At 44.4% G+C, this 18,847-nt stretch overlaps 2 protein-coding genes across 3 annotated transcripts; one reads left to right on the top strand and one right to left on the bottom strand.

The window, feature by feature from the left end:
* Positions 1-2,440: 2,440 nt before the first annotated feature.
* On the bottom strand, positions 2,441-12,814 carry ankrd50l (ankyrin repeat domain 50-like). Of its 2 annotated transcripts, XM_058082584.2 has the most exons (4): positions 12,719-12,814; positions 10,402-10,956; positions 6,600-6,817; positions 2,441-6,519 (listed from the first exon to the last, which is right to left on the bottom strand). In XM_058082584.2, exons 2-4 carry the CDS (start codon positions 10,809-10,811, stop codon positions 3,074-3,076), a joined length of 4,074 nt encoding a protein of 1,357 aa, XP_057938567.2. In that variant the 5' UTR covers positions 10,812-10,956; positions 12,719-12,814; the 3' UTR covers positions 2,441-3,073. The 2 variants fall into 2 exon arrangements, with proteins under 2 accessions (XP_057938567.2, XP_057938568.2); XM_058082585.2 differs by lacking the exon at positions 12,719-12,814 and having other exon boundaries at positions 10,402-11,047.
* A 2,472-nt stretch (positions 12,815-15,286) lies between these two features.
* Positions 15,287-17,996, top strand: hpxa (hemopexin a). The gene is made up of 10 exons (XM_058082586.2): positions 15,287-15,435; positions 15,525-15,541; positions 15,612-15,689; positions 15,834-15,991; positions 16,128-16,281; positions 16,395-16,607; positions 16,718-16,813; positions 17,014-17,144; positions 17,213-17,360; positions 17,576-17,996. Exons 1-10 carry the CDS (start codon positions 15,332-15,334, stop codon positions 17,803-17,805), a joined length of 1,329 nt encoding a protein of 442 aa, XP_057938569.2. The 5' UTR covers positions 15,287-15,331; the 3' UTR covers positions 17,806-17,996.
* Positions 17,997-18,847: the final 851 nt, after the last annotated feature.

The following is an 18,847-nucleotide window of genomic DNA, read 5'->3' as shown; positions in this document are numbered from 1 at the left end:
TCCATGGAGGCGAGTGCTGGGTGTTCCATCTCTGCCGGTCCTCCATGGTGTGTGGGGGCCTTGCCTCCTCCAGCCCTGGGTACACCCGGCGGGCTCCTGCCTGCTTGCCCTTGTTGAATGTGGTCTCTCGCCGGTCTAGGGGGGTGGCTATCCTACAGCCTGGTAGCGCCCTGTTTCTGGTCAGGGTTGCCTCTTAGCTGCTCCTTGCTGGTCTCTCCGGGGGAGCGGGGCTATGTGGTAGTGCGGGGCATCAGCCTGGCTGTGTGGGGTGCAACTGACTGAGTGGTGGAGGGCAGTCCCTCTGCTTTCATACATTCTCAGTGTCAATTCCACGTGTATACATGCACCACTACACAGATAGCTGTACATGTGTACATATAGTACACACTCACAGTACATAATGACTTCCTCACATAACTCACTGACTTATCCATGGTGTTATCATGTTGTTGGTTTTATTACAGTGACGGTGACGTCGGTAATAAGATCATAGTTATTACAATTATGTGTATTAGAGATACTGTCATTAAATTAATATTAATATTTTCATTACTACCCTTCCCACTGATAAAACAGTCACATAGACATTTGCTGATGAAGTGCTCCAGGCACGCCCACACTCTGTTGTGGTTGGTCACACTCCCAAGTGTTCAGGAGGACTTCCGGATACCTGCCGAACCCAAGTTTTATAGGACTTATAATAAATGGCAATTTATGTTTTTATAATGTTTATAATAATATACAGCCCTATGTTTTGGATCCGGAAGTAGAGACTGGACAGTCAAAAGTTATTTCAAAACGTCTCCAAATAGTAAGTAGCTTTAACAGTTTAGCGTTAGGTTTGGTGAGCTTGTAATTTACACCTCTCTCCCTACATGCACATTCTATAATGCTACACAGGCAACCACTTTTGTTCCATGACAATTTTAAAATAAACACAGGACACTGATTAATTTTTACTTACTACTTGCTCTTCTGACTCTTCAACACAACAAAGTAACGTTGGATATGCACCAGGTTTCAGCAACAGTTTGTCGGCTTGTCCATTTGCATACTGGCCCATGTTCACAAAAAGTCCAGTGTGAAATACCGTTGACTGATTGATTAAAATAATCATCTTTTGCTGGTAGGGAATCAGGAACCACTTCAGCCTGATGTTTGCCTTGTTAGGAATTAGTTTTCTAAATTAGCTTTACCTTACATCTGATTCCTGGTAGACATTTGGTGTTAAACACAGGAATGGAACATTCTAACTACATTTATAGGACAGAAAAGTTGAAAAAGCATAATGGGTTCCCTTTTCAATTACCACATTCATATCATGATTATTGGTGTTTCCAATCATGAAATAATGTGCTTTACATGTTCACATACGGGCTACACAGCGGTCGAGTGGTTAGCGCACAGGCCACACAGCTAGGAGACCCGAGTTCGATTCCACCCTCGGCCATCTCTGTGTGGAGTTTGCATGTTCTCATGCGTGGGTTTTCTCCGGGTACTCCGGTTTCCTCCCACATTCCAAAAACATGCTCGGTTAATTGGTGACTCCAAATTGGTATGAAAAAGGTATGAATGTGAGTGTGAATGGTTGTTTGTCTATATGTGCTCTGTGATTGGCTGGCGACCAGTCCAGGGTGTACCCCGCCTCTCAAACTGCCCGAAGACAGTTGGGTAGGCTCCAACACCCACCGCGACCCTCGTGAGGATGAGCGGTAGAAAATGAATGAATGAATGAATGTTCACATAAAGTTTGGTTGTTCAAAATGTTTCTGGCTTAGAATTGTTCCAGGAATGATTTCTGCGCGGTTTAGGTCAGATAAATGGAGGCAATTTTGCTCATTTTGCTTTTGAGTAAATGTTGCGGTGTTCAAAGTGTGCCTGATGACAGTGATCTGGTTGCTAGGCGACCCACATGTGATGAATGCTGCTTCCTGTTTCCTGAAAACTATCCTGTTTCTTCATTGTTCTCCAGTACGCTTCATGTTTCCTCAGCAGATGTTTCCTTCTCACATTTTTTATATTTAGTGTCTTTTTAAAATCGTACCTATTTCTTTACGTCTTTACATGTCTTGCCATTACGCCATCATAGTGTTTAAATTTTAACTTTTTCATTTTGTCACCTCCCATCCCAAGGCTTTTTAAAGATTTTTATCTTTAAGGGTTTCTTCTTCATGTTTTTCATGCTTTTTTCTTAACACCCTTTAGGTATATTTTTATCTCTCTGGTGTAGAGGTTTGTCTTTGTTCACTGGTGAGTTGGTGCTTTAATTTGTAATGATAATGAGTTGTTTCTATGACAACATTCCCACCTGATGTGGGCGCTGTTTGACAGTGGAGGAGTAATGCAAAAACAAAGACAAGAAGCAGCGTTTTAAATAAAGGTTGCATACTCACAGGCAACAACTACACATCTGAACACCTCTTCACAAATATTTACTGTAAAACACGAACGTCCAAAGTGCAGCATATCTTATTTTTATTGGCTTTGGGCATACTGTAAAAAAATACATTAGTTATTAATGAGATATAATATTTGCTTCATCACCTATAACACAGAGTTAAGAAGTTTTTTGGGATAGCTTGGCATTCAGTATATTGACACACAATGAGTGTGCATCATCTCATTTTACAAAGTGTTTTATTGGCTTGTAATTTGCTGCGGTGCATAGTTTCTTATGTAGCCAAACAAGATGGTGAAAATATTAACAGTGTGATCCAGTAAACAAAAAGGCAACAATATCCTTATAAAGCAGTAATATGTGTTCACTGACCCGTACAGTAACTGACATATGAGTATTAAAATAGCTAACAGCATTATTCAACAGTTACTGGCTCAGTCTCAAATCCATTCAAATAAATTAGAATAACAAAAAAACAAGACAAAACAGAACTACAAGCCTGACGACAAAGGAAGGCCTCAGTGTGTGTGGGTATGTGAGCTCTGCTCAACAAACATTTTTTTTTCCCAAATCATAATAAAATAAGTAATATTGTTTCACCACTCAAAAGCCTTTACGTGAATTATTATAATATCTTGACTGGTCGTGTAGTTAATTTTTCTGTGTTTGTATTATTTAGCACAACCCTGTCTTGGGGGCGCTCACGGGGGTTTCTCTCTTGTAAAAGGCTGCGCTGGTGGGACCCTCAAACTGCAGCTTAATGGCCTGTTTGAGGTTCAGCTGGGGGTCTGAAGTTTTCATTGTGAGCATGTCCCCTGGCGAGGCACGAGAGGGCGACACTGGGCTGAAGCTAAAGTGAGCAGGTGACAGAGTGTTGCGTTTGGGTGGAGGATCCCAAGCCTCTTTGTGATGAGGGTACTGGATCTTGGCTGGGAATCCAGCGGGGGCACCATTTACAGTTTTAGCACCAGTCATTTGGCTTAGGTTCTGCTGGTTCATTCTGTCCTGATAGTCCAGTCCATATGATGAGACCTTTGGAGGACACTCACAGTTGTGGACCATGGCGGTCACGGTGCAGAGGGTCGGTGGGGGGCTGCTTTTGGGAGGCCTCCGGTTGCTGCCCGCGCCTGAGCCCCCAGGTGGGGGGAGTGTAGAGGGTCGGCTGCGGCTGCGGGGCAATGAATGCTGCTGGATTTGTTGGATAAAGCTGAGACTGTCGGCCGGGACTGTTTGCGTGGTGGCCATCGAGCATCCGGTTGAGGACGTCTGTGAGCTGTGAGTGGAGTGGAATCGCTCTGCTGTGGAACCTAGAGAAGACGGCGAGGAGGATGAGGAGTTCACAGCTTGAGCTCCATTACGGCCTGAAATGTTTGAGTAGGATGTCTTGTTGACCTTGGCGTTAGAGACGATGCAGGTTCTGGGCAGCACACCTGGACATGGTTTGGCTCCAAAGCGCTCTAAGAGGCAGACCACATGCGCATGTCCACGCTTCCTTGCCACTTTCATGGCAGTGCGACCATATTGGTCTACATGGTTGGGGTTCGCACCTCGCTCCAGGAGCATTGAGACGACATTAGTGTGTCCTTCCTGGGCTGCGATGCTCAGAGCTGTCGCTCCCTGGCGGCAAGCGAGATCTATGTTGATGCTACTTGCTCCAAGAAGATGGCGCCCAATATCCAGGCGTCCTGTCCAGGCCACAGAATGCAATGGCGGCCTCCCCTCTGCATCTTGTGCGTTGGGGTTGGCCCCGTGCTTCAGGAGCAAGTCCACCATGTCCACACTTCCCTGCCAGGAGGCCACGTGCATGGCTGTCCGGCCCTCTGAGTCCCGAGATTCCATAGGCACTCCCCCTTTCTCGATGAGTCGAGTAGCCATGTCAAGCCGACCTTCCAAAACCAGGAGGTACAGTAGAGGTCGTCCTTCTGCATCACGGACATCAGTGTCAGCTCCTCGCCGCATTAGCAGCTCAGCCACCTCAGAGTGACCCTCCAGGAGGGCGGCGCTCAAAGCAGAATGTCCATCGTAGGCCCTGTGGTCGATGGGCGAGCGTCTGTCCAGCAACAATCTCACCGTACTCAGGTGTCCTTCCTGAGCCGCCAGGATAAGCGGCGTGCGGCCTTCGATGTCCATCTCGCCAACTCGTGCCATGCTGCCTTGCTGAGTTAGCGCAGCACATACCGCTCGATGGCCTTCACAGGCTGCGGCGTGGAGTGGCGTCCAGCCCAAGTCATCCTTGTGGTTTTCATCGAGGCCTCGGTCGAGGAGGGCTCGTACAACTTCTGTGTTTCCCTGCGCCGCTGCCAGGCTGAGGGCCGTTCTGCCTTCATAATCTATGGCATCCACGGCTGCACCCCAAAATAGGAGCCGAGAAACCGTCTTCATGTGGCCCATCGCTGCAGCTGCCAGCAGTGGGGTCACGGCCGCTGCCACAGGGGCAGCACCATCAGGACCCGCGGTCTCATCCACGTCTGCTCCAGTGTCCAGCAGGAGCTCGACTATGTCCTCATGGCCCTCATAGGCCGCGAGGAGCAGTGGAGTCATTCCATCGTGATCTCTGTGTCCGGGTTCGGCTCCACGTTCCAGTAAGAGACTTGCTACCTGGCAGTAACCTTTGACCCCTGCTGCTGTCGGGACACAGAGGGCAGCGACTGACAGAGCGGTGCGCCCGTCTCCGTCAGGCAAGTTGACTTCTGCGTTGTGGTCCAGCAACACCTCCACCGCCTCATGGTGTCCCATGTAGGCAGCGGCAATCAGGGGAGTTCGACCTTTGCAGTCAGCCTTGTCCACCTGTGCCCCGTAGTCTAGCAGGGTGAGAACTGTCTCTTCATGCCCCCCCCAGGCTGCAGCCCTGAGGGCGGTGCGGCCTTCTGCATCACAGCCGTCCACTTCCGCGCCCGCATCGAGCAGAAGCCTGATGGCTTCACTGTGTCCCCCCCAGGCCGCAGACCGCAGCGCTGTCCAGCCGTCATTGTCCACGTGCTCCATCATTCTCACAGCAGTGGCAGGATCCTGGACTCGTGCCCAATCCAGCAGTACATGTAGTACGCTAATGTGACCCTGCCTGGAGGCCAACGTCAGCGCTGTTTGACCGTGGTGGTCGCTGATGAGAGGATCAGCTCCACGCATCAGCAGAAATTGGACTACATTTGTGGAACCCTCGAGGGCCGCGGTGGCAAGCAAGGTCTGTCCGTCTGTAGAACTGAGCCGGTTCGCGGACAACCCACAGTTATTCACAAGTTCTTGCTGCATATTGTTTGTTTCTTCACGCGCACAATGCGGTCCCGGACTAGAATCCGCATTAGGTAGATCGGCTCCTGACACCAGTCCACTCCTCTTCAGAAGTTGAAAGACTCTTTGCTGCGTCACAACTGGTGCTTGAGTTAATGACATGGCGAGGGTGCTGCTGCTGTTCAAAGCCGGCACGCCAGCCCAGATCATCCAAAGTGCCAGAAGGGAGGGGTCCTCCTGATGGTGACCGGAGCAAATTAAATGCGCCCCGAGCTGGACGGTTTCCTCCAAGTCCAGCAGGGGTGCCCGAAGCGTCAGAACCATGGCGAGCATGCTGTGACCCTCAGCTCGGCTACAAAGGTACTTTTGAGTGCAGTACTTGACATCCGTCAGCCACTCGGCAAAGCTGCCATGAAAAAGTAATTTGCTGCCCTCCGGACCGTCAATGAGGAGAGGGGAGAGCGTTCCGAGTTTGTTCTGGAACTCCTGGACACTGAGCAAGTTGTCGTGGGTCCACAGTGCCGTGAACAGCTGCTGAGGCGTGAGAGGTGTGGGGGCGGCCAGGATGACATTTAGGAGGGGCTTCACATAGCCAAAAAGCCCCCGGGGGAAGAGTCTTTGGCACAGCCACAGGTAGAGGCCGTTCAGAGTTCCTGGAATGTCCCGGATCTCGCGGAGACCTATGACGGCTGCAGCCACGCCATCGAGTACCCGCTCCAGGAACAGGAAGCAGCCGCTGCTTTTGATGTGAAGCAGATTCAACATGTCCGCCGTGTCCGGGGTCAGCTGACGGCGGAGTGCCCCTTCATTGTCCAAGCGACACAAGATGTATTGCTGCACGTCGTGGACTGGGTCGGGCCTCCGTAGATCATCCAGGCACAGTTTACGAAAACCTGCCAGACAAAAATAGACAACCCATATCAAACCCTGACACATTTTTTCACAAGAAGCAAGAACAACCGAGTCTTATTACTTGAAAACATCTTGCACATGGTCTTGTTGTGGCGGCGCACTGAGCAGACTAAGAGAAGCCAGCTGGGCAGGAGGTGCTGATGGGCCGCCAGCAGCTCTGCGATGGACCGGCTCCTCCCGCCTGCTCGGCTTCCCTGGTAGCCCACATCCATGGAGTCCACCAGCACCATAAGGGTCTGGGCGGGCGGGGGGAGGGCCAGCAGGGGGTCCAGGACTGCTCTGTAGAAACACAACCAGAGTAGGTGAGCAAAATATATAAACCTAAAGGCAAACCTGACAGGTGCTACAGAACAAAGTATTGGGACATCTCCTGGAAGTGAAGTGTGAAAGAAAGTGTGAAGTGTGAAGAAAAGTGAAGTAAGCTTTTCTCTTCTGGGAAGAGTTTAGAACAGGGGTCTCAAACACGTGGCCCGCAGGACACTAGTTTGAGGCCCCTGCCTTGATATGAAAGTTTAATGTTAGTGCGGCCCACGCAAGTTTGATATGGATGCTGTATGGTATCATGTACCCAGAAAAAATTATTACGTTTGATTAATGTTCATGTTAAAGGTTAAATAACTGTTACTAGTTATCCTCCCTATCCATGTGGAAGTGGTAAGTTTTTGGCTATTTAAGTTTAAAGGAAATAACTTGAAGGCTAGCGTTTAGGTCGCTAGCTCTCTAGTTTGCGAGTTAGAATGTGTCTCAAGACCCTGCAGTTGCGCAATATGTTGTAAATAAAAAGAATATAAATGTGACTATAGTCGTGTTTTGTCATGTCTACAGGGCTCTAATAATGCTTTGTTAATTTTAATCTGAAAAAAATAATTTGTCTACCCAGCAACTATATGTGGTTTCTTAAGTTTTTATTATTTGTCGTTTTATTATTATTATTTTATTTATTTATTTATTACTGATTGATTGATTTTCTTTATTCTTGATTTGTTTATTTATTTTTCATCTTATTTTGTGTAGAAAAATAAAAAGTAAGATATTTGAGAACAGTGGAATGTTTTATCAGAGCTTTTCTTGTAGAAAATTGGAACCAAAGTGAGTTTTTTTTTTTTTTTTGGAAAACCTGATGCAGCCCAGTCTCACCCAGACCCGAGCTCCAGTGGTTCCCAAGTAAATTGAGTTTGAGACCTCTGGTTTAGAACCTGTCCATTTGTGTCACCGATGTGGGAGTGGTTCTGATTTTTGCCCCAAATCCATCCAACCATGCCTTTTTGGAACTTGCTTTGTGTACTGAGAACCGAATGGTCTTCCCCAAAAATGGAAGTATATACAACTGTACAAAAAGCTAATATTAAGAATGAAGATTCAGGGAGACCTAAGGTCCAACCTGTCATTGATTCATTTGTTGATTAAGAAATGGGTCCCAATATTTCTGTCCACTTTGTGTTGGAAAGACACACACACACACACCTTTACAACAGTGACTCAACCTACTGGATCTCCTGATATGTAATGCCCCGCCCTCGTCTCACACACATTCTAACTTTCTTTTTCACTTAAAGAGTGGTACATGTCAGCAGCAGTATGTGCGTGTGTGTATACTGTATGTATAATACATTGTATAATACGTACATATATTGTATAGCTATATATCATATAGCAGATGAACACACTGATAGATGAGAAGTGAAATTAAGTTTATAGGATTTATAGAAAGTGTGCAATAATAATTTAAACAAAAGTAGGCAGGTGCATAAATTTGGACATTGGTTGTTTTTTGATTTTTTTTGTTGGTAGATTTTATAAGCTTTGCTTCTTCCTGCTCCTTTTCAGACATGTGTAGTAATGAGGTGTTGTGTGTGTATGTATGTATATGTATGTATATGTACATATGTACATATATATATATATATATATATATATATATATATATATATATATATATAATAAAATATATAAAATATATATATATATATATATAAAATAAAAATAGATATTGTAAATGTATTGTATTGTAAGTGTATATGTGAGAAACAATAATGTAACAGTATGCATGTCTGAAATAAATTAAGAAAGAAGAAGATTTGAATACTTTTAACAATAATTACTGGAACACAAAATTAATTTGGTAAGCTCATTGACCCTTGACCTGCATACACAAGTTAAGCCAATCGTGAGAAAGGGTATTTAAGGTGGCCAATTGGAAGTTGTCTTTGAAGAAGTCTTCTCTGAAGAAAAAACAACTATCAAATGACCTGAAAGCAAAGATTGTTCACCATCATGGTCTAGGGTATACAAAGGATACAAAAAGCTATCTCAGAGATTTCAGCTGTCAGATTCCACTCTGAGGAACATACGTAGTGAGGAAATGGAGGACCACAGGCACAGTTCTAGTTAAGGCCTGGAAAGGCAGGCCAAGAAAAAGATAAGCAGAGGCGAAGGATGGTGAGAATAGTCAAAGTCAACCCACAGAGCAGCTCCAAAAACCTACAACAAGATCTTGATGCAGATTGTGTCAGTGTGCATCATTTACTTTTCACAAGGAGATGCTGTATGGGAATATGGATACTTCCAACAACATAATGATCAGAAACACTGCTCAAATTCTACTAAGACATTCATGTAGAGGAACTGGGAAGGCCAAACCATGGAATTGCCATCTCAGTTCCCTGAACTGAATTTTATTGAAAATCTCTGGTGTGATATAAAGCGGGCTGTCCATCAAACCTGACTCAACTGGAGATGTTTTGTAAAAAGGAATGGTCTAAAAACCTTCAACCAGAATCCAAACCTTCATTGTAAGACCAAAGAGGAGGTTTACGGATATAGTGAAGGAGGACATGAGGGTAGTTGGTATGAGAGACACAGATACAGAAGACAGGGTTGGATGGAGGAGATTGATTTGCTGTGGTGACCTCTGAAGGGAAAATCCCAAAGAGAAAGAAGAAGAAAGTGTATATATGTGTGTGTGTGTGTTTGATTTTCATTTCCAGACTAAACCAGTTGAAATGGATGTTGGCAGCCCCATTAAACTCATTCATTCTAAAAAAAAACATGAATGCACACAAATACAGAGGCAATTTGTTCCGTGATGTGTGCTATTCCTTTGCTTGCTTTCTGTGTCTGGACCAGAACGGACATCAGTTTGATAACAGGCGGAGACAAAATAATTTTTTTGTAAATTCTATGACATTCTGAAAATTATACAAATTATAATAAACACGGAGTTTACAATTATTGTAAGTGTGCGTATGTTTCTGGGACACTGTGTATACACAGTATAGGTAGAATGTTTGTATTGGATCTGGTTAAGATGGTATATCTAATGGCGTGTCCAAAGAGTGTTTTGGCTTGTGTTAGAGAGAGAGACAGAGAGAGAGAGCACATCCATATAGAGGATCTTTTTTTTGCAGTAGTTTCTTGCAGTGCTCCTGTTATATACGTATCTTTGACTTTTTGGCGTTATGCTTTTAAAAATGAAAAGCTCTCCTGTCATGTAGAGAATCTTCGACTTGCGTTTTGGCAGTAATTTGTTAAAAACAACAGAGTGGTCCTGTCCTATAGGTATGTGTACGTGCATGTGTGTTGCTAGGTCAAGAGGTCACATGGTCGGCAACCTTAGGCCTCCTCAGGCTCTTGTGGAAGTCAACAACATGAAGGTGTGATGATGCACGCGCGCACACATACACATACACACACACATATGTCACCTGACTGCAAGTCATGCAACCAGATGTACCAAACTGAAAGCAAGTAATGAGCTTTCCTGACTACGCCTGAACGCAGCGAGATGGTGTCCATAATCAAGTGGCTAATAAGCCAGCTAGATCAGATGCGTTGTTAGTATACGATGATGTCATCACACCAACCTCTTAAAGGTGTCATCAGGGGCTTTCTGGCAGCTGAGGGGGTCCAGCGAGGACGCCGCAAGTGGCTCTTCCAGATGGCTGCAGTATTCCGGCGGGAGCAGTGATGATGCCCTCAGCTGGTCCACCAGGCCGAGCACAAAGCGCCACACCGTCGTGCTCCCCTGTGCCTCCCGCTGGCAAAAGTGCCAGGCTAGGCATCGTGACGCCAGCCCGGCCACATGTCCAGCTTCAGAGGCGGGCCACACCGCCTCGGTGCACAGGGCGGTCTTGCCGGCTCCGGGACCCCCCATCACCAGCAATCCCGGAGGCTGACCCGGCACAGAGCGGGCATCCAGGCAGCGCCGCAGCTTGTCCACGGCCCATTCCCGGCAGTAAAAGCGGCGGCCCCGTAGCAGGCTGGAGCTACTCATTGACCTTTTAGCTCAGGGCCTGTGGCCACAAGTCCCATGATCCTCTGGCCTGCAGCTTCCTGCTTGCGTCAGCTGATTCACACCTCGGAGACTCCACAGGATGTCGGCGCTTGATGCTCCATGCAGTGGGGTCATGGACAAAAGTCTGCGGGAGAGGGGGAGGGGCAAGTGAAGACAGGAAGTGGCCTCACGTTAGTTTCTGTTGAAGACCTTCACCGTCGACCTCAAACCGCAACTTTAAGTGCTGCTTCAGCGCCAACACACTGCAGCTCCACCCCCCTACACGCCTCCCTCCACTCTGGTTTTTCTGGTTTCCTCTGCTGGCTCCACCCCCCCCAACTACACTTGTCAGGACATGTTGCCAAGAGGCTCTGTATGTCCACGATGTCGGGTGGTGCTTCCCTCGGGGTGAAGGGTCACCTACAGGGCACATACTAACACTCAAAACTCTACAAAGCAGTACATTGTGTGACATTGCATGCCTCCTTGAAGACAGCAAAGCCTGGTGGGAGCCCCCACAGTGTCACCTCAATGAAAGTGAAGATGCTGCACCTCTTCATGGAATGTCAGAGAGCCCTGTGACTAAGTGTCTAGTGGCTTGCAGGCTAATGAGTGCACACACACACACACAAGATGATGATGATGTGTGTGTGTGTGTGTGGCTTTGCTGGAGGATGGGGAAAAGTGACACAAGGGGGACAAGTTGTTGACATTCTTGTCATTTCTGATGTTGACGTCTTGTCGGATCACGTTTAACAGCTCACAGCTTCACTTTTCAGCAAGATGCTCATCAGGTCACTTCCCACATGCTGACATCATGTGACCTGCTCACCTGCCTCACTATGTGGCAGTATCTGTGTCAGCCTTATATAGCTATACGGCGGCCTGTCTCACTATATACAGACCTGATCAAAATCTTAAGACCGGTTGAAAAATTGCTAGAATATGCATTTTGCACATTTGGACCTTAGTGAGGTTTTAAGTAGAGCTACAATATGCAAAAACAAGAAGGGGGGTGTGAGACAAAATAACATTTGGAACTTCTAACAGTTTTTGACCTGATGAAAGGTTTAAGACTACAGGCTATAAAGGCCAAAATCTGCTAAAAATTGTAATTTTCTCACCTGATAAACAGCCTATTTCAGTTAATTGTTCCGTATAGTAGCCAGCCTTGTGATCAGGGCAGCTAATGTAGTGCTAATTCTCAACTGACGTGCTAGCTAGTGTTGTCACGTGTTGTAGCTATTACTGCCTGTGAAACACAACCCAAACAAAACACAATATTATGTCAATGTTGTTATTAGGGTTGGGTGCTAATTTTCATGCACTGGTATACCAGTTTAAATTCTTCCAATGATAAGAAAATGACTTAAACCGGTGTAAATGATCATTTAAAATGTAAAAGAGTTGATGAACTAAACATGTTGACATGGGGATAAACAAAATGGCCCCGCAGTCTTCATCACGACCTGTGCTATATCAAGGTGTGCATATTTACTAGTTTTAGCAGTAATTAGGGTGAAAATTAACACATGAACGTGTCTGTTTGTGATTAGGATGGTATAATGTTGTTTTGCATGCAGTTGCATACTAACTCCACATCCTGAAAGCTGGAAATAGCTTTTTAACGTATTTCTTTAATTATTTACATTTAGATATTCTCCCAAGAAAGACACAAGCATGACTACTTTTAAATATTAATCGTTCGGCTTTATTAAACTGTAGGCTTGGCAAAAATGAGCACTGTAGTTAATAATAATAATCATAACATTCATGCCGGTCTCACTATTTGGCAGCACCTGCTTCACTCGTGACACCGCTCACTAAAGTCTCCACGGAGAGATGCATTTTATCACTACCGTAAAAAGTCAAATTCATGACTGTAATTTTTTAAAATTATTTTTTACCTGAGTGGCGGTCCTCTTAATCATCTGCGCGTGTCCTAAGCATCCTCATCAACACAGGAGCGAAATGAGGCACAGAAGCAAAAGAGTCCACACTCGCCTAGTATGAAATACGAGTGTGATCACGTGACTTTACAAATATTTCCCCTGTCCATAAAATATGTAAATGAGTATTTAGTCAGTACTTCCCCATGCTGTGACTTTTCATTGTTTTATGTCAATGTTGTTGTTGTTTTACAGTAAACCCTTCTTGGCTGTCTGACGATCAGACATCACAGAACTGTAACGTCCTTTGAGGACGTGTCTTTTCTGGACGAAACCAGAACGACTTTGGCGTCACCTGGTGGTCAAACTGAGTCAGTGACGACACCGTCCCCAAAGGTGAACTTCGACCCTAGCATGTTATTGCAGCTTCCTGTGGAAGGAGAGCGCTCTCTTTTGTCTTGCAGGAAAAATGCTGTAGGTCCAACATACTGTATAGTACTGTATAGTACTGCTACTGATACCGTTAGTTATCCGCTAATGTTAGTAATACCGCTGTTAGGTATGTATTAGATATTACAATTAGGTACAGCGTCAGACTTTTAATTGCTCAAAATGTTACAGATTGAGTAGTTTCAACATCACTGTATTACAAATGTTGTAAATCATTGATATTATTTATCATTGTTTTATATCATTAATACGATTATTAATTTGTATCATTATTACTCCTAGTATTATTTTTATTATTACCATTACAGTATTATTTTTATTATTACAACCACATTTTGTTTTTATCAACATGATTAGTGATGTTATTATTGTGATTATTTGTACTATTACTATTTATCATTATTTTTATTGTTATTTTTACCAGCATTCATAATTTTAGAATTATTTTATTGTTACTTTTAATTATTTTTACTATAATTATCAGTTTTTTTATTATTGTTAATTATTATTATTATTGGTACTATTCCTACTACTAATATTTGAGTCACTTTTATTATTACTATTATTTGCTATCATTATCATCACCATTATTATTATTACCAGTGTTGTTTTTATCATTACAAATTTTATTTTTATCTACCTTTACTCTCATATTTGATCATTCATTATGTTATGTTTACTCATCCAACATGGAGTGTGTTTGCATTTGATGATGAAAGGCAGTGAGAGCATTAACAGTAGTTGTGGCAATCAGGCAAACAACCCCGTGACCTTTGTGTCTTTGTTCAAAGTTGAGGCTCACGTCAACTCAAACGACCTGCAAAGGCACCACAGACAAGTCGCTGTGGTGAGTTCAAGGGCCAGACGCTATGTGCAGATGACAATATGACCATTTCTTTTTCATATTTATAGTTCATGCAGAGGAATCATGAGTGTAAATCTCCTTCAGGGGCCTTTGCTGTTTTAAAAGTGTTAAAAACTAAAACTACCAGTCAAAACTAGTGTTTTGACTGGTAGCTGTGGTAACATATTTATTATCTATTGCATTTTTATATTTTATGTATGTACATCAGCAGCAGACTTCCTTGTAATAATTATTAGCAATGATAAAAAGTATAAAACACATGTTTTCTATTTTTGCTGACCAATGGGGCACAAATATTGGAGCCCTGTCAATTCTACCTGGCAACAAGTGTCCCACGGGTCGAATACTATGTGACATAATGAAGAAGAAAAATTCAAGCGTTTCTGTTCATTACGCATTTTTTACACATTTTGATAAAAATGAAGCAATTTAATATTATTGTTAGTCATCATAATAATTTTCCATACAAAATGCATTCATGTCCAGGAGGCAATTCCACCTGAGAGCTTGTTCACGTGGCATCTTTGCCCCCAGAAGCCCCCCTGGTAAAGTCAGCTAGCTCAACTGGTGGTAAATGTTGACTGTCCCCTGAACTGATGCACCATTTAGGACATGTGAAGCATCCAATAATAGTTGGAGGTTAATGTCCACGGTGCAGACATTATACAACATTGTCATGCAGTGTGTGTATTTGTTTTGACCACGCTAGCGCTTTGGGTTAGTGACCTCTCACTGTAGACTTTGGAATTACAGGTTGTCCCTAAAGTCTGGAAAGAGCCCAAAATTTACACATGCAATTTTACTAGCAATATATAAGAAATAGCTTTATTATATATATATGTACAAATATGTAATAAATATATAATTTTGTTTCATATTTATGATATCAATAAATATTTTCTTTAATTTTGTATATAAATTGAAATATATTTTTAATATAATCACTTCCAAAATTGGTTTAGGTATGCTTGATTCGAGTGTTTCCAGGAGGCTATTAGGAACTCCAAGTGGTGAAGATGGCTTCACCAAGGGCATCGACTGTCTGGAACTGGTGGCTATTTTTATAAACTTCCTTTGCCATCCATGCCCAAATCTTCTCTATGGGATTTAATTCAGGGGAACATGCGGGATGGTCCAAAAGGTGCACAAATTCTAAGAACTTCAGTGTGTGTGCGTGGGAGTGTATGTATTGATTGTTCCAGTTCCGTGAGTCCACATCAGTCCAAGATGGCGAACCCTAACATAAACACCATTAAGCATGTCTGGCTCCACCCTCTGCTGGTGTACGTGTGTCCTCGCCGCCTTATAAACGATGGATGTGCCCACCTTTGGTCACCTTTGATCCGATCCTGCTCACCATGAAGCTGCTCGCTAACTTCCTGTGTGTGTGTCTGGCGTTAGCGCTGGCACATGCCGACCAGTAAGTCCGTCTTTTCTGCTGTCATTTCTAGAAAGGCTAACTACCTGATCTCAAACCCTGTTATTAAAATATTTTTTTTTCTTCTACAGTCATGAAGATCATTCAGGTGAGAGTGATTCCTCATGTTCTTCATCATTCTATTGTGTTGTACTCATGGCAGCCATGTTGTTGTGTAGACCTTCCAGACCGATGCCACGGCCTGGAGATGGATGCTGCAGCGGTGAATGAGGACGGCGTACCCTACTTTTTCAAAGGTGAACAGCAGTGGTTGGAACAATGCCACCATCACGTCAAAATAGAATCTGAAATCTATCAAAAACATACAGGAAGCAGTGCAGCCAAGAGACAAGCTAAAAAAAAAGAATATAAAAGATAAAAGACATGCTACTTCTTTCCAGGTCACTTCTTGTTCAAGGGATTCGATGGCAAGGCAGAGATGTCCAACGAGACCTTCCCAGAGTTGGACGATGATCACCACGTGGGACATGTGGACGCCGCTTTCCGCATGCACTATGAGGACAGCCCCACTGATCACGACCGCATGTTCTTCTTCTTGGTAGTGTCTCCTTCCTCATGTTCATTCCTTTGTCATGCTTAAAAACGTTTGGTGCAGTTAGAGTGCAGGTGTCCTCTGCTGGACAAATGGTGGACTGCAGGCTTTAAAACATTTTTCTTGTGGTCTTTCCATCCAGGACAACAAAGTGTTCAGCTACCACGAGCACAAGCTGGAGGACGGATATCCCAAGGACATCTCCGAAGTGTTCCCAGGAATCCCTGACCACCTGGAAGCTTCCGTCCAGTGCCCAAAGCCAGAGTGCGAAGAAGACTCTGTCATCTTCTTTAAGGGTATGTTTTCATTTGTCCAAACAGCCTTATAAAAGGTCTCAAAAAGATGCCTTGTGCTTAGCATCTTATGTCCAAAAAGAGCTAGAAAGAGCTTCCAATCTTTTTTCCCACAGGACACGACATCTACCACTACCATGTAAAGAGCAAGGCTGTAGATAAGAAAGAGTTCAAGACCATGCCCAACTGCACTTCTGCTTTCCGCTATATGGGACACTACTACTGCTTCCATGGACACATGTTCTCCAAGTTTGACCAAAAGACCGGCGAGATCCAGGGCAAATACCCGAAGGAGGCAAGTGAATTCTTCGCTAAGTGCCCTAAGTATGGTAAGTAAGAAATAAAAAGACAAATGCATCAGTCTGACAGTAGCAGACTTCAGTCTCTGGTCTCCTGTTAAAGACATATTTAATTAGCATAACGCTGCTGTGGGCCGCAGGTGACGACAGCGATAACGTGGAGAGAGAACGCTGCAGTCGTGTCCACCTGGACGCCATTACTTCTGATGACGACGGGGACTTTTACGCCTTCAGAGGTGAGATCAGGAAGTACTTGAGGTCCATGCGATTAGCCTTAGAGATCCACTTGAGTTGTCTCATATTGCAATGGATGACAATGGAAGAGCCATTTTGATACCCGAAATGGTCTTGTCTCTTTGAAACTGGTCCTCCATGAAACCTGGGTTCCTCGAAACTCTCAAGCAGCATTGTGGCTAAGCCAGTGTTTCTTTGTTAGGTAATTATTTCCTGCACAAATACGCGGGAAATCACACGCTGACAGCCGATACGATAGAACACGCCTTCAAGGAAGTTCACAACGATGTGGATGCCGTTTTCTCCTACCACAATCACCTCTACATGATAAAGGTCAGCCATGACCTGTCCATTAGCTGCTCCACTATCTGTTTTTGTCCATGACATTATTCTCCTTGCAGGGTGAGCAAGTGTTTGCTTACAAAGTCAGCGATCCACACACCCTCATGGAGGGTTTCCCCAAACCCATAAAGGAGGAGCTGGGCCTGGATGGTCCCATTGACGCCGCCTTTGTCTGTGAGGACCATCACATTGCTCACCTCATCAAAGGTAAGGTTCACTCCACCTGATCCATCCGTTCTTCCAGGCCTGATACTGGTCTTGTATAGTCTTGTTCTGTTACTTGTTTCGTCTCCTGGTCTAGTACAGATCTGAATCTAGACTCCTACAGAACAATTAGTGGTTTCTAACAGGGATCCAGTCAAGTGTTCAGTGTCAAAGTTCTTCCTGAACCTGGTCCACAAGGTTCCGGTCTTGCCTTGCAGGTCAACACATCTATGACGTAGAGCTGGACGCTACTCCTCGTGTTGCTACCAACGAGCGACCGCTTTCGTTATTCAAGAAGGTGGAAGGCGCCATGTGCGGCCCCAAAGGCGTCAACGTCATCGTTGGGAACCACTTCTACCACTTTGACAGCATCATGCTGTTTGTGGCAGCCAAGTCCCTGCCAGACCAGCACACCGTGTCCATAGAGATGTTTGAATGTGACCACTGAGACCCCTGGCGGGAATGCCAACTCATAATGTGAGACGGCCCAGACCACCAGGAACCAGCTTTGGACTGACAAACATGTACCTCAAAGTCTTTGGTGTCTGGAAATTGTCAACTAGTACAAGTATTAGTAACAACAAGCCAACTAGTGTCTGACTTTGTACTCTTTGCTTTGTCAATAAAGATGAACAAGGACACGCTGACTTCTCCTTTTCATCTATCATCAAGTCATTCATTCACAGCCAATCACAGGGCACACATAGACAAACAACCCTTCACACTCACATTCATACCTATGGACAATTTGGAGTCACCAATTAACCTAGCATGTTTTTGGAAAACCAACACACGCACACATATTTTATTCATTCATTCATTTTCTACCGCTTTTTCCTCACGAGGGTCGCGGGAGGTGTTGGAGCCTATCCCAGCTGTCTTTGGACTGGTCGCCAGCCAATCACGGGGCACATATAGACAAACAACCATTCACACTCACATTCATACCTATGGACAATTTGGAGTCGCCAATTAACCTAGCATGTTTTTGGAATGTGGGAGGAAACCGGGAGAACATGCAAGGGGGTGGAATTGAAGTCAAGTCATTTATCTATAATCTATATTTATACATTTATCTACAGTGGTGTGCAAATGTCGTCAATGACCACAAATGAACACAAAATGCAGTGATGGAAAGAAACTTTGTATTCTTAAAAACCACACTGAGAACTATTATCCATAAATGGCAAAAACATGGAACACACAAAATTACCCCAACAGTGCAGCAATGACTCATCCAAGAGGTCCCAAAAGACCCCACAACAACATCCAAAGAACTGCAGGCCTTACTAAGCTTGGTTAATGTCAGTGTTCATGACTCCACCATAAGAAAGACACTGGGCAAAAACGAGTTCCAAGACCAAAACCACAACAAATCCATATCCAATCCCAAAACTGCACACAAAAGGGATTTTTTATCAAAATCTATTATATCGTCTATATCCATATCATCATCATTAGCATCTCGTCACTTTATCGGTGTGCATTCT

The sequence above is a fragment of the Doryrhamphus excisus genome, linkage group LG12 (genome assembly GCF_037039965.1).
Source record: "Doryrhamphus excisus strain RoL-2023G ecotype Guam linkage group LG12, RoL_Dexc_Guam_v1.1, whole genome shotgun sequence".
Lineage (NCBI taxonomy): Eukaryota > Metazoa > Chordata > Actinopteri > Syngnathiformes > Syngnathidae > Doryrhamphus > Doryrhamphus excisus.
The sequence above is the reverse complement of the archived record's forward strand: the minus strand, read 5'-3'. Positions and strand labels throughout refer to the sequence as shown.

Excerpts from the sequence above, each read along its gene's own strand:
- ankrd50l (XM_058082584.2), bottom strand. The coding sequence starts at position 10,811 with ATGAGTAGCTCCAGCCTGCTACGGGGCCGCCGCTTTTACTGCCGGGAA. Across the intron at positions 6,818-10,401 it reads CCTGATGACACCTTTAAGAG|AGCAGTCCTGGACCCCCTGC; the intron begins GTTGGTGTGATG and ends GTGTTTCTACAG. Across the intron at positions 6,520-6,599 it reads CATGTGCAAGATGTTTTCAA|GTTTTCGTAAACTGTGCCTG; the intron begins GTAATAAGACTC and ends TTTGTCTGGCAG.
- hpxa (XM_058082586.2), top strand. The coding sequence starts at position 15,332 with ATGTGCCCACCTTTGGTCACCTTTGATCCGATCCTGCTCACCATGAAG. Across the intron at positions 15,690-15,833 it reads CGTACCCTACTTTTTCAAAG|GTCACTTCTTGTTCAAGGGA; the intron begins GTGAACAGCAGT and ends ACTTCTTTCCAG. Across the intron at positions 17,145-17,212 it reads ATCACCTCTACATGATAAAG|GGTGAGCAAGTGTTTGCTTA; the intron begins GTCAGCCATGAC and ends TTCTCCTTGCAG.